The sequence below is a fragment of the Lygodium microphyllum genome, chromosome 8 (genome assembly GCF_053477565.2).
Source record: "Lygodium microphyllum isolate KBCC chromosome 8, Lygodium_microphyllum_v1.1.10, whole genome shotgun sequence".
Lineage (NCBI taxonomy): Eukaryota > Viridiplantae > Streptophyta > Polypodiopsida > Schizaeales > Lygodiaceae > Lygodium > Lygodium microphyllum.
In genome coordinates this window covers 104,311,818-104,327,541 of record NC_141142.1, presented here as the reverse complement: position 1 = coordinate 104,327,541, position 15,724 = coordinate 104,311,818, and the positions used below count along the sequence as shown (strand labels likewise).

Below are 15,724 nucleotides of genomic sequence, written 5' to 3'. Positions count from 1 at the left end.
ATTGTTATGAGAGAAAATGAAGAAATTTCATGTCATGACAAGCTTTGCTCCAAGATAAGGTGGCAAAGATCCTTTGGTAGGAAGTTGACTACAGAAAAGGTGGTACTGCCATGCAATCCAAATTAGCTGACTCATTAATCAAACTCTCTATAGGATGCAGTCCCAAAGCCGCCTCCCTTGGTGCACTACAAGTGTTGACTCCTCTAGTAGACAAAAGCACCTCCATCCAAACCAAGTTCTTGATATATCAAGTATCTCCCTAAATATGCCCCTTCATCAGTGGACATTGTTCATTGTCATCATCAACAAGCCCAAGCTGATCTTCATCAATAACCCCCTAAGTATCATGAGCATTCATCCTAACTGGATGGGAATGTGAGTATGGGCTGCCCTTATTCATCCAACAAAGCATGAGACAAAGGGTGGGGTGAGTGACCCGCATTTTTTTCTTCAATCCAAATGTGAGGTGAGACGTGTGAATGGAGTGTTGCATGCATGGATTAGGCCTCTCAATGCACAAAGCACAATCTATTCCTATGCACGGCACTATAAGGCTCCTTGGCCTTTGTTCTCACATTGTATTCCAACACATGGCAGAATCCACAATTACACCATCAGAAACACACAAGGCATACAAACCTTTGGACAAGTGGCAGAGAAAATTATATCAGTGGGAGTGAGAAACTGGGTTTCCCTCCTATATCTACCAACAGAGTGTGCAAAAAAGGGGGGATTGAGCATGAGCAATTTTTCTTTCAATAAATTGAGTGGTGAGGTTTAATGGACATTACAACAATTGGTGATCACGTACATTCCCATTTTTCTATGCATACATGGGTTAGACCTCTATCACCACATCAGAACACATCACTTTGTTCTATGCATTGCACTACTAGGCTCCCTAGCCTTCCTTCTTGCATCTATGCCAGATGGGTTGGGGCACACTAATGCACCATCAATTGTGCACACTGACATACTCCCTCTGTGCCATCCCTCTTATCAATTTCTAAACCAGGTGTGAGATATGGGTTCCCTTCATTCCTCTTCGAGTGACATGAGCTATGGGGTGAGAGACAACTCTATCATTCCCATATGAGTGACTGTTGAGCTAAGTGTTGTATTCTTTGTCATCAACAACTCCATGGATCTTCATCAACAATGCTACCTCCCTGGGTGCTATTGCATGTTCCATGGCGGCCTGATTAAATAGTATTGTGATGAGCTATGGTACCCCCTACAATCGACTTCAACATCTCACCCATCAACAATTTTCCATGTTGACCACCAGCTAAATGGGCCAAGTGTTTCTAACCCTACCTCTTTTATTAATGTGTGTATGTCATGTCTTAGAAGTGGGGATATGAGGGTTCCATCGGTTGTCAGGTCTTAGGCCCCTGTTGATTCGCAACACCAATTCGTAAAGGTTTTAAGTATATGGACACGTCCTTGCACCTCTATTCGTCCTACAATCGTAAACATGCCTCTCTATCCAGTCTTTAAACGATGCAACATCTTTTCTCTACAGGTCCCTTTCCCTACCCACTCATCCTATTTTACCCCATACCCGGGGTCTTCCCTTCCCCCTTTAACACAATATTAGTAAGGGAATCTCCCAATTCCCATTTTTTGAATACTAAAAAGATAGCACCCAGATAACATGTCCATAAGTTTCTCAAAACCATATGGTGTGGCCTATCATTGGAAAGCGCTTGAAAAATGGAATCTATTGAGCTATAGAGCACTCGATTTGGAGTTATAGTGTTCAAGTTATGACAAATCCAAATATTTGACCACATGTCCCAAACTTATGGGAAATTCCCATATTCCCCAATATGGTGTTCTTTGGCTATTTCTCTCTTTCTCTGGTCTTTCTATATGAAGGCATCCTTGCTTTACCAAAACTACACTTTACTAGTATAATCATATTTGTCCCTTTGAATTGGGCATTTTTTCCTTTTATAGTCCCTTGTTCCAACTTACGATTCATCTATTATTCATTTTCTACCATTTTTACACTCTTTAGATGTATTTCTATGGGCATGTCCCCCGTATCCTCCCAAAATTGAAATATGACCTTACAGCCCTATTCCTCCTTGCAAATTGGACATTTTTTCCTTTTAGCACCCTCTTTTCTAAGTCCTAGTTCATAAGTTATTAATTGTTGACATATTTTATATGAATCTGATGTGTTTCCACGTGAACATGATGTTACCACTTCAGAACCGTAGTTTGGCTTTATAGTCCTAATTTTTCCCTTCCCTTGGATATTTTTCCTTTTTCAAGCCCATCATTCCAATGTATCCATTTCTTGTTATTAATTTTTGTGTGTTTTTATGTATTTTTCTTTAGTATTTTTATCATTTTTCATGTAAACATTCTTATTTCTCATCAAAACTATGTTTTCACTTGAAAGCACTAACCTTGCCTCAAATTGCACATTTTTCCTTCTTATTGCATTCCGTTTTGGCAGACAAATTTTTCGTTATTAATTTTCAACCATGTTTTTATGTATTTTTTTGACATTTTCCCATGTGCATGCCTCTTTTTGTCATGCGTCGCATCATTCACATTGTCCTATATGTTCCCTTGTCGTCATATTCATTTTTTCTTTTTTTGCATTTCAATCCAATGAGCAGATTTTTTTAATTATTTTTTCGGTGCATCACCCCTACATATCCGTGTGAATTCCCTTCTTTCATTTTGTGACTCGTGCTATTGTGTTCGATGTGTTCCATTCACTGGCCAATGCCCTCGTAAAATTTTACTCCCATTTAATTTATTTTTTTAATTTTAGAAAAAAAACCCACTCCCCTCCCCCCTAACCACCCACCCCGCACTCCCACCTCTCTCCTTTCTCCTTTCCTTTTTCTTTATTTGTTTCTTCTTTCTTTTTCTATCTCACCTCCCCCTCACTCTCTCTCCCTGTCACTACCTCCTCTCTCCCTATCTCCTTTCCCCCCTCCCTGTGTTTCCCACCCCCTTGTCCCTCTCTCCCCTCATCTTTCCTTCTTCTTCCTTCCTTCTTCTTTCTCATGCTTCTTCCATCCTCCTCCTCTTGCTCCTCCTATTTCTTCCTCCCTTCTCCTCCTCCTGCTAGTTGCCCATGGCTCTACGCCCCCACCACTGGTGGCCATCACTCCACCTGCGGCCCTACATAACCCACTACCACCTCGACCTCTTCTTCTTCCTCCTCCTCCTCCTTCCCAATCTCCTCTTCTCACCTCCCACCACCCTTTTCCCACCCCCTAGTTCCCTCCCAACCACCCCCTCCCCCAAACCCCTATTCCCCCATTCGCCTTGGTTCCCAACCCCACACCCCTTCCTTAAACCCCCTTTCCTACCCCCCATGGAAACCCCCCTTCCCAAATCTCAAACCCCACACCCCCTCCTTAGCCCCCCTGCACACCCACAATTCCCTACCCCGTCAACCTCCCTGCCCACCGCCCTTGTCCTAGACACCATTTAAAAAGAAAAACCGCACCACACCACCCTAACCCGCAACCCTTCCCCTGTTCTTGGCTATTGTTCACACACCGCCTCACTCATGTGGTGTCGTACTCATGTCCTTTGGTGTTGTTCACATGTGGATCCTTTGTGGTTTCTATGCATGGCTCATTGTTGTCATTCCCATGCAAGGGCATGCATGTGGATTTGTTTGTGCCATGGTGCTACTGTGTTTGTGCATAGCAAAACAAATTTCTGATACACACCCCTATTCTGTTTTACAAGCCCAATAAACTTAAGAAAAAAAGCTTGAATTTTTATTTTTTTAATCATAATTTTTTCAAATAACATTAAAACCCCACAATTATTCAAAAATTTAGAATCAAAATTCCACCTAAAAAGTATCATTTAAAAAAAGTAGAAGAAAAAACAAAACCCATACATGCAATCACGACCGATACATCCCTAATTCTCAATCAAATAAAAATGAAAATTAAAAAAAACAAAAAACACAAATTTGTGAGACCGAAATTTCGATGACACCCTAAACCCATCATGACCACATAATTTGGTTTTTTTTTTTAATAGACACATACAAACATAAAAGAAACAATACAAAATCCAAATCAAAATCAAAAGCAAATAAAAATCTCATAAACATCATGAACAAACAAGACATCAAAATGAAATGAAATGAAAAAAAATAACACCTCCGTCCAGGTAGTTCTTAGTCAACTAGTTGTCCTCTTATTTGTGGTTTTTTAAATTAATAAGGATTTTTGGGATTTGTGCTTCATTCACCACAGTGCCACCTAACCTTGTGGGTGTCCCACACACCACCAAGTTTCAATGTCTTTTCTCTCTTTTACGTGCACCATAACACACATGGTAATTGTATATAAAATTGATCTAAGTGTTGCACACATCAAACTAATGGAATGCACCCCATGAATTTTTACATTAAAATGAACTGACTGTATAATAATCAAAAGGAACCCCCGTTGTTGCACGCGCACATTGCACAATAACCCACATAATTTTGCAAATTCAAATCAATCCCCTAATGTTCATAGTGTACATGCACACATGCTACAAACACATTAAATTGTAAATAAAAATGAACCCCATGTTGTCACTCATGCATGTGCTTTGTGCCGCCACCCAACATCATGTAATTTTTAACAAGGAAGTGCATTTATAGAGATCCATAGTCAAATCAAGTCAAGTTTGTATATTAGCATCTATAATCCCTATGAACAATGATTGTGATAGTTTGTGATATCATGTCCCCTAAGTGCACTTTGCCGCCTAACTATATGCTTTTCAATGAATAAAGACTAGGTTGCTTGCCTTAAGCCCTTTCACAACACATACTACTTATTTCTTCTAAGGCAACAAACTTGTGTTTAAACAACTGATGCGATATTAATCTTGTATGACCATGAATGTTATTGTCTAATCAGCATCGATAATTATTGGGAATTGATCATGAATGTGCCTATCTAGTTAATAAGAATGATCATGGTACATTCACTCCTATAATTTCTAAAGCAAGGTTCTACAAAGCCTATTTTAAACATCATATAACCATGAACATCCTTGTCTATTGATCAGGGATGTTCTTGTCTAGTCAAGTATATGCTCATGGTACAACCACGCTTGTTTTGCAGGATTCTATGAGCTATGGGAGAAAAAAAATCATATTGGATATCCTCACTCGTACATCTTGAGACTTTATTATTATATAGCTTATGCATTATATTGCAAGGTCATTCTTTGTTGAATTTTATACAATTCTAATGATAGGTGGAGTGAATGAGTTTCTCCCAATATAGCCATCTCTTGCTACTACATTTCTTGCTAATTTGGGATATGTCAATAATGATGAAATGTATGAGATATCAATGTTCCTAGTGGATTTCAAAGTATTGATTTTAAGTGATGAGAGGATAACACAAAAGTAGTCATGGGCCCTCTAAGGAAACTTGAAAGAAAATAGTCAACCCAACCAAAATAAATCTTCAAACTTAGTAAAAAATATATATCTAATGTTTATCTTGCATGACCGACATTTAACAAAAAGTGATTTTTTGGCATGCCCACAAAATTTTATCACCCAAGTATGTGTAAACACATGGCATAGTCCAACAATATTCACTAAACCCATGGCATGGTCATAAAGTAGACAACATGTGTGTAAGAGCTAACAGAGACATGCAATTTAATAAGCCAACTAAAGGTTTCATGATAATTTGGCAAGGAACCTTGTTCACTCTATGTTGGTTCCAATATTGTCTATATCATTTCCCACTACCTAGATAGCATTATTGCTTCTTCTTTTTTTCACTCATGTCTTTAGGCCTAATTTTATTCCAAGTGAGAGAGATACCAATGAATCTTTTTGTAAATTTCTTGGATGAGATTTCGATGTCATATCTTGCATGGAAGGAAAAAAAAAACTTCAATAAGATCATGATGCAACTACACATCATTCATCCACAGTTGCCTTTCTCTTTAATGAGATCTAGGTTGCTATGTGTGTGTGTGTGTGCGTGTGTGTGTGCGTGTGCGTGTGCGTGTGCGTGTGCGTGTGCGTCTGCGTGTGCGTGTGCGTGTGCGTGTGCGTGCGTGTGCGCATGTGTGTGTCATCTTTGAGAAATTGGAGCCACATCCATGTGGCCACTTGTGAGATTGGACACTTGAGCTTTATCCTCGATTTGATTGATGATATTTTTATGCCCATCCAATAACATATTACTAAAGCTAGTAACAACCATGCACCAATCATGTTGCTTGCTAAGATGTATTGTAGTGTACATTATTATAATACATAGAATCATCAATCCTCTTTTATTTAAAAAATTGCACCAATAATGAAGCAAGAAAAGACTAATCAAAGGCATATACACTTAAAAGAGCAATTGGTATGGTGAAAGATGAATCACATAATCGATCACAATAGAGACCATATATATTCCAAAATCTACCCTCTTCCTAAGTGCCCCTCTCCTTTTCCTTGTCTTACCTTCCACCCTTTGGTCACCCATCAAAATAGCAAATAAATAAAATAATTTAAAAAGTACTAATATAATGTTATTCTTCAAGGACAATGATGACAAAGGCATTACTATTAAATAAAAACAATCATTAATATTTTATTATTTTTAATTTTATATTTATTAATTATATTTTGTTAATATTATTAACTAATTATCATTGCTATTATGATAGCATTAATATTATATTTTTATCATTAAATATTTATTATTATTTTTAACTTATTACAACTTGAGAAAAAGCCCCAAGACACAAGGCTATAGTGATGAGATTCTTGTATGCATGCCAAGGGAGTAATTCCCAAAGCCACATTTGTACATAACATGAAACAAGAGTAAAAGAGGTTCCTGAAACTCGATGGCAAACTTATCATAATCAACCACAAGTCAAGTCTACAAGCCGTATACCACAAATCTAACAACAACCCAAAGCACTTGCCAATACACAAAGAAACCTAAACTAGTCACCTATATGCAAGAACCCATGACTTCAAGCCATTGACATGCTAAGATTCAAACAACAATTTAATGTTAAATTTTAGGGCATAACATGGTCATTTGATGTCATATAAGCACTATAATAAAAAGTGGAGAATGAAACAAACACCAAATACAAAAAGTAGCACATTATGATAATTGGATTCCACATGATTGTAATGAAGATGAACAATTAAGCCCCAACCCACATGCAAACCCTCACTACAAAGAATCTACATTTTTAATGTGGCCACACCCCCCCTCCTTTTATACCCAAAAAGTGGGATGAAAGAAATTGGCCATAAAGCAAACGTCAATCACCTACTCTATGGCCAACTAACAAACTCTCAATGAGCATAAGTTTCAAATGAGATAATATTAATGGATTAGTACCTACATTCATGCCATATCTCATTTCCAAATGTATTGTTATCACACAACAAAATGGAATCCATAACCATCTTTGAATCTCCTCGTATCTTGAAAAATGAAGAACTTTTGAGAAAACCTTGATAAAGATGTTGCTTGATATGTTGTAATATACTATGTGTTTGAAACTTTAGATAGAAATGTGAAAATTGTGTAAAAAGTCTGGCATTCGTGACAATATTCTTCTAAAATCAAAGTAAGACAACCCATTGCAATTTGGATCGACCTCTTGGCAAACATGCATGACAATTAGATCAAGCTCTTCATCTTCTAGTGCTGCAGCAGATGCTACACGATGTAGCATGTGTATCGATGGTTGCACTATGGGACCTGAATGTGTAATGAGATCTACTCCATGTTTGATATCACCTACATTTCACGAGTTTAATCAATCTCTCTCTCTCTCTCGCTCTCTCATCTGATATCAACTACATTTCAAGAATGGACTTCTAGAGAGGAAGAATTGAACATAAATGAAAATGGCCTTGTATATGCTGGAGGGTAAGTCTTTGATCAACATGGTTTGGTTGGATTCAAATGGTTTGTGTCAACTATGTGTTGAATAGCTAAAGAGAATCACATCTTTCTATGAGCTATGGGAAAGCCATCAGCCAACAATGCTTTCACTTATTTTAATCTTTGGTTCATGGGCATACACACATGTTCTTCTTAGTTGTGACATAAGTTAGATGATAGAGGTGTAAAGTGCATATTTAATTGCCTACATCTGACTAAGAAAAGGCTACAAATAGTACTATCCTATAACATGAAAATAATGATTTTATCAAGCATGCAAACTTTCTTTGGTTGGACTGTCAAAAACATCCTTCTATTCATGCCTTTGATATCTCTAATTCATTGTTTTCCCTCTTTCGATCTACTACAAGTTTAGATGAGCAATCCGAGATTTGAAATACTTTAGTTGCTACTATTGCTCCATCTCTACTCGAAGCTCATGCTCATCCTGATATGCATCCAATTGATGACAAGGCTATTAAGAAAAGGATTATCATTCAACAACATAACACTTCTCCCATGGCTATTAGATGCTCTTTGGGATAGCAAGCAAGATGAACCATTGGTTGCCTACACTAAAGCTACACAACATCAAATACATGGCCATTTTTTGGAAATCACAATGATTGCTACCACCTCAAATGAGGAACCATCATATCATGTTGATGCATTCAATAGCCTAGAGAGATAAGTGCAATGTAACTACAAATTGATTCCACAAGACAAATACATGGCAATTTTTTGAAAATCACAATGATTGCCACTACCTCGAATGAGGAACCATCATATCAATACACTAAAGCTACACAACATCAAATACATGGCAATTTTTTGGAAATCACAATGATTGCCACTACCTCGAATGAGGAACCATCATATCATGTTGATGCATTCAAAAGCCTAGAGGGATAATTGCAATGTAACTACACTTTGATTCCACAAGTCAAAATTGGATTTATGTCATTTGACTACAACAAACCATGTTATTAACACTAAACTAGTATATAAATTAAAATGCAAGGCTAATGGCAATACTGAATGCCACAAAGCCCATCTTGTTGCTAAAAAAATATGCTCAACAAGGCATTGACTTTGAGGAGATATTCGCCCACAAATCTCACATTACAACTATTACTTGTATCCTAGCTATTGCTACCCACATGCACTGGGAGGTGATAGTAAAACTACATTTCTTCATTATGACTTAATTGAGAGGTTTATGTTAGTCAATGTCAAGATTTTGAGATTTCAAATTTTGAGACTACGTTATGCCAATTTTGTAAGGTTCTAATGGTCTAAAGCTAGCACCATATGCATGGTATGAGAAGATACATGCATATCAGCTTAGTGTTCATTTTTAGATCAATTACACAAAGCCTACACTTTATGTCTAGAAATGAAGGGTAGAATTACTCCTTTTGATTTCATATGTTAATGATTGTTGAATAGAACTCCTAATCTATAAATTGCTAGCCTTAAAAGGCATTTACAATGCCAAATATGGGATTATATAACTATTATTTTAGTATACAATTTGTTCATGTTGAGGGCAACGTTATGATGAGCTAGTCCTTGTATATGGGACAAATTTATCCTTAGAGGACAACAATAAACCCTTTGATACCATCCAAAAGCACTTTGGTGCTTGATTCATTTATGCCACACTTGTTGTGACATACAAATTACATTAGTTAGTTGAGCAAAGTCATGCATAGACCCAATACATAACATTGAAGCATATCTTCTATTGCCTAAAAGGCATAAAGGATACCTCTTTTTCAAGGTTAATGTTTATCATGCATACTTTCAAGAACAATGATTGGATAGGATATTATGGTATAAAGGCGTCTCTTAGTAGGATATTATGGATACTTTCAAGGACAATGATTGCATAGGATATTATGGTATCAAGGTGTCTCCTAGTAGCAACTATTATATGCTTGGTGCTTCATGCACGTCTTGGCTCAAGCCACTACATTTTTAAGATGTGCACAAAATTGGGGCAAAAGTGATGGTAGATTTACCTATTGCAAACTAAGGTTATTATTATTGTTTTGCTATCTTATAGTTAGAATTCACAAATGATCGTTTTTCTAAAATCATTTACAATTGAACATTAGTTTTTGTATTCTTGTTTGGGAGTTCTTCAAAGAACTAACTCGTAAAGGCAATCAAGGTTTGAAGCTCAACACATCTCATTAATGCAAGTGTGGAAACACGATTGATGTAATTCTAATGCAAGTTATGCAAGTGATAAAATATAGAAATAAACTTTTATGATTACTCGTCTAATTGTAACAATATGTTCTTTTTATTTTTGAGGTGGATTCATTATGATACATAGTCACCTTGGCAATGGAGGCCGGCAATTAGAGGGCATAATCAAATATTGATGCTACATGGAGATAAACTAAGACTTTATTTGGTGATCTTTCAAACAAATGAGAGATTCCTTAGTAAGGGATTTACACCACATATAAGAAGGTAAGAAGGCAATGGGTTAATTGTACCCTTTGCATGTTCAAATAAATGGTGAAAAAGCATGTCTGCAGATTTGATTTTAGAGCTTCCTATAGCACCAATAGGGAATTATTAAGATATGGATTGTTATATCCAAGTTTAGAGAGCAAGTTCCTTTCATTCCACTGAGAAAGAAGATAAAAGAAGATTATATAGATAGAATGTTTAATGAGAAAATAGTGTATCATGGTATATTTTTGCCCATCATCAAGGGTAGAGATCTACAAGACATCAGGGTAGTGTATACTTGTGACTCTATAAATGTGTTTAGTTATTCACTTGTGCAAGAAATACCATTTTGATAACCTTGGACATTAGAAGTTTAGGTGGTCCCGATGGTTGATAAACAAGACATTTCTGCATGGATTCTCAACAAGTGAGACTTGTCATTTTCTCTCATCCATCTCATTTTGCATGGGAATAACAGCTTGAGTTTGTTAATTAGTACTCAAAAGAGTTGACAAAAATTTTGATGATGGGATTGATCAATGAAAAGGAATTTTGCAACCACACCAACACCACATTGGAAAATCTCATTCTCCTTAATTATTATTGCATTTGACAATGATTGCAAATCTTGGGCAATAAGAGCACAATAGCAACATTTCTGCATGGGAAAGCTACCAACAAGACAAGGTTACACTCATTGTGATACTACTCAACTCCTTTCTCAAGGATGATGAGGAAACCAACCCAATCTAGAGCTATGGTGAACCACTACCATACCAATCTGAGGAAAGTGCTCCAATCGGTTTATGAAGGTCAACTGGTTTGCAATCAAGGAAGAAGATTTGAGTTGTGTATCTTATGGTTGGGTATCTTTGTAAGACTTTTTGTATGCACTAAAAGCATAAGTGGATATAAAATATTTTATTTCATATGGTACAATTTGATAATTCCAATGCAAGGGTAGAGATTCTCCATTCACGATGGAGGTAGGAATGTGCACACGAAAAATGGATATATCCATTTGGGTAGAAAGGTGTCTTCTAGATACAAGTATTGTTTATGGACTTGCAGACCTTGTAGTCCTAGAGAGTAACAAATTTCACAAGCAACTCATTCTTGACATGATAGTCGCTTGGATGTTGTACCAAGGAATCCTATGGCATGTAAAATATGAAGAGTATCAAGGAATCCAGCTAGCCAAGTCACTAGATAATTGACAACCCTCATCCCCACTCTGGATTTTTATAGATAGTGGCATATGGGACAAAGTCAGGAGCTGGGAGATCATTAACTGCATAATGGCTTAGCATGCCAAGAAGGTCTCCATGAGCAATGAAGAATTGCAGCAAAGACTATGTCAGCTGCAAGGCTGGCTATTATTCACTCCCTGAGGGGCTACTAGGAGAGAGTGAGGAGAGTGGAAGAAGCCTCCCTGCATATTTTGGAATCAGCACCCTTTGCGTTCATAGTTTAAAGTTCTGATTTTCCTCACTAGATTGCCACGCTTTAGCTTTATTTGTATTCTCAAGATACATGCATAGGGACTCAGGAGAATTTAAGACTTACCTGATCCAATGATACCATCTCCATCAAAGTCCCAAATGGCAAAAGCCCAAACTATCTTCACTTCAGAGGGCGTATCATCAGAAAAAGCATCCATCATATTTAAGAACTTTTCAAAAGTAAGACTGCCACTTCCATCTTCACTGAATAGTTCGCAGATCCTACTTGCAAAAGGATTTGCTCTCATCTCTTCAACTTTAATGATGTCCTCATAAGTTATCTCTTCTTTACCTTTGGCCATACTCTGCATAGTCAGTGGAATTAATTCATGGCAAATCTTTCATTTTAAGCAGCATCACAAGCTTGTTGTCTGATGTATTTACTTGGAATTTCCTGTGCAGTCGCAGTATCTCTGATTGCTTGAAGTTGGTTGTCTGGACATAATATGCTGACTCTGCCTTTGATAGCTTATGTTTCCCATGTTGCTTTGCATGTTTTGGCACTGTGGAGTCCTCAAAAGTAATCGAAGATGATGTGGATGGATCACCTGAGGCAAAATTGATGTCTGCTTACACTGTCAGGCATTTAATTCTGAACATCTCATAAACAATATTAGAGAGTGCGAACCCATAAGTAGCTTCTATCCAAGAGCCATGGCAACCCTTCTAATCTTAAACAAACAACAACAAACCTTATCAAGGGAGATATAGCTCCTCCATGATATTTTCATTCAAGCTTATAATCATGTGTTCTACACAGGTGAGAGGAACTTGTATCAATGTCAAAGGTCTAACGACTCCAGATGTATTGGTGCAGCCTCTGTCCAGAACCTTGTGATGCTTTTACTGTGCATATATATGGTACACATCACCAACACAACTAAAACCAAGTTTAATCTACAACATGTTACATGATTAAATAGCCAGTATGATTTACTTCTCAACTAACCAACCACAAACACTTAAATCTGAATTTCAGGACATATAATACTAAGTACCATCAGTTGCTTTTATCAACACAAACAGCAGTGTCTTTACTTCTCATTTTTCAGTCAGAAATGCCTCATTTTCAGTTGAAATTTGAACACACCATTGTTGTTATCTTTCTCATACCACAAATACCTGAATTTTTGGATTTTTATTTAGCTAATCTAGATACAATTTCCACTAATCTTTATAAAATTGAGTAGCATATCTACCTGCCATTAACATACCATCAAACGTATCCCATGGAGCTATAATAGATCATGAACTTCAAAGGTTAATTTTACCTGTCATAAAAGTAGTTGGTTCACAACCCAAAATATGAACATAGTATACCTTACACTTGGAAAGTAGATTCAGAAGCACTCAATTGATATTGAAAAGAAAATGAGTGGTTATATATGCCGTTCCAGTGTGCCACCAAGCCTATCAAATTTAGCATGGCCTCTGATATTAATATCTTATCATATCCCTACACATTTGAGTCTTGAAGCAAATAATTACTGTCTTTTTTAAGTATATATGTTAGTAAATACTTTAAGGTGCCTTGACCTTCAACCTGCAATATCCATATGCGTTTTATGTCAGCCTACGCAGTTCGACTCCTGACTTTAGACATCTGGATCTTAAAAAAGGCTACTCTTTATGTCTAATGCCTCCGCTGATGAAAATACTGGCTTCTTACCTCAAAATCAAGAAACGCACGATGGGGTTCTACAGCACTTCTGAAGTAGACACAAAGGGATAGCCTGGATATTATACAAAGCCTGTCACCGACCTATCACCAACAATTTCTTCTGGCCATTTCTAGAGACTGTGCAATTGGTCTATGAGCACATTACGCATGTGTATGCTACGCCACAAGAAATTGCCGCATGATCAACCATATTTTTCTGGCTCTTGAAACCGTCCCAAAAAGAATTAAATCAATTAATACGACTCAAGAATATTGAACATAGGAGGAGGAGGAGGAGCACCGTGCCTCAGAACGGATGAGGAGGAGGCGATGACAGGAAACGCTGGAGGAGGAGGAGGAGGAGGAGGTGGTGGTGGTGGTGGTGGTGGTGGGGTCTCGTATCAGCCAGAAGGGAGAAGGCGGAGAGGGCCAGTACAGCACCACGCATGATCGTTTAGGGCGGGCTGGCAACCGCATTTCCAGTCCCAGAATCATAAGAATGCCACATAGTCAGATCTTTCGCTACAAAAGTACACTCATTTTGAGCCAATTTATTGCGTCAAGGAATTAGCACAATGGCACTCTTGAAATACTTGATAGCCACGAGTATTTTCTAAGACTAGAGGTAGTAAAAGGGTATGGGTACGGAGAGTGGGTGCCTTGTGAAATACTTGCTGCCATGAGTATTTTCTAAGACTATAGGTAAAAGGGGATGGGTAGGGATAGTGGGTGCCTTATGAAGGTTGTGCTCATTCAATTAGGATGTCAATTACATGCGATTATCAAGTTAGATTCATGGCCTTTCTCGCTTCATGCTCCATATGTAAAGGCTCTAGTTATGTTTCACTTCGGTTTTCCCCAAGAAAATAACAGGGAAGATTAGAATGATGATGGGACCTAAAATGGGCCGGCACTGGCTATAGCACTAGCCGGACCTCATGCTCATGACACACAAACACCCTCACGGCCTCGCAGACCAGGAGCGTCAATCTAATGCTAAAGGACAATTTGCCCTAAAGCTTAATTCATGCGTTTATAGTTTATAGTCCAACGTTTCCTTTAAACTCCTCAGAGGGAGATCCCAAAGTACATAGGCATAACGCCTCGTCACACGCACATAGGAGGCACTCCACCGACTAATAGTCAGAGCTCCACTGCAGCTCTCCTACATCGCAGGGATTGACCCTTTGATGCGCTGCTAAACATATAACACAAACGAGCATAACCTCCTCTCAAGGTACCAATATTTTATGTTCCAGGATGTACCATTCCTCACTACACTTTCCCCTTAGGACCCAACGGCTAACCTACAGCTTAGGACATCCTCTCATGCTCATCGTTGGTCACAACCTAAGGAAGACAGGTGCCATGCATCCAGGAGGTTTTTCTGATACCTTTTAATTATTATGCTTAATGCAAATCATGTATGGTTATGTGCTCAGACAAAAGAAAGATCAGCATCGTGAATGGTGCATAAAGCATTCTTTCCATGAATTTTACTAGCGTGTGCTGCATTGAAAGGAGGCACCGAGCCGTATGCTCATGCTACCATCCTCTCTTTATTTAAACTGTTTCTAATATGCCAAGTGCAATGCATAAATCAAATCTTTTCTTTATCTTTCAGCGTTTCAGCCCCTTTTCATCCAACTCTTAGCATTTTGCATTATTGATCGGTTAGATAGGGTTTCTATGCATTTCTTCCTTTTAAAAGAACGATAAATACGTACAAAACATAGAAATGGGGACAAACCAAGGCGAACCTCGTGCTTTGCCATCGTTATACATTGCACAAACATAGATATAATTTTTCCTAATTTTCCTCAGCCCATTTTCCATTTTTCCCTAATTTTAAACCCATTTTTTCCATTTTTGGGTATTTTTCCCTTTTTTTCTTTAATAAATAATGACTGAAAATGAAAGTTGATTGTGGGTTGTGGCCCTTAGGTTCATTGATAGAAAAAACTCAGATTTAGTTGGTGTGACATATCATATTTCTCATTTATATAGCGAAAAACCCAATTTTACCCTTAAAACGCGTGTTTTACGGGTTTTAACACTAATTCCGGCCATGTAGCCTTATATTTTCTGATTTTCAGGTTGCAAATAGTTGAAACTCATGGCATAAAATATCATAATGAACTTTCATCCCATATGAATAAGGTTTCATAAAG

At 37.7% G+C, this 15,724-nt stretch overlaps 1 protein-coding gene across 4 annotated transcripts; it reads right to left on the bottom strand.

Moving 5' to 3' along the window:
• Positions 1 to 7,357: 7,357 nt before the first annotated feature.
• On the bottom strand, positions 7,358 to 14,088 carry LOC148032689 (uncharacterized). Of its 4 annotated transcripts, none has more exons than XM_087684151.1 (5): positions 13,855 to 14,088; positions 13,093 to 13,164; positions 12,278 to 12,459; positions 11,958 to 12,198; positions 7,358 to 7,775 (listed from the first exon to the last, which is right to left on the bottom strand). In XM_087684151.1, exons 2-5 carry the CDS (start codon positions 13,103 to 13,105, stop codon positions 7,537 to 7,539), a joined length of 675 nt encoding a protein of 224 aa, XP_087540277.1. In that variant the 5' UTR covers positions 13,106 to 13,164; positions 13,855 to 14,088; the 3' UTR covers positions 7,358 to 7,536. The 4 variants fall into 4 exon arrangements, with proteins under 4 accessions (XP_087540277.1, XP_087540279.1, XP_087540276.1 ...); XM_087684153.1 differs by having other exon boundaries at positions 12,278 to 12,441; XM_087684150.1 differs by having other exon boundaries at positions 13,860 to 14,088.
• Positions 14,089 to 15,724: the final 1,636 nt, after the last annotated feature.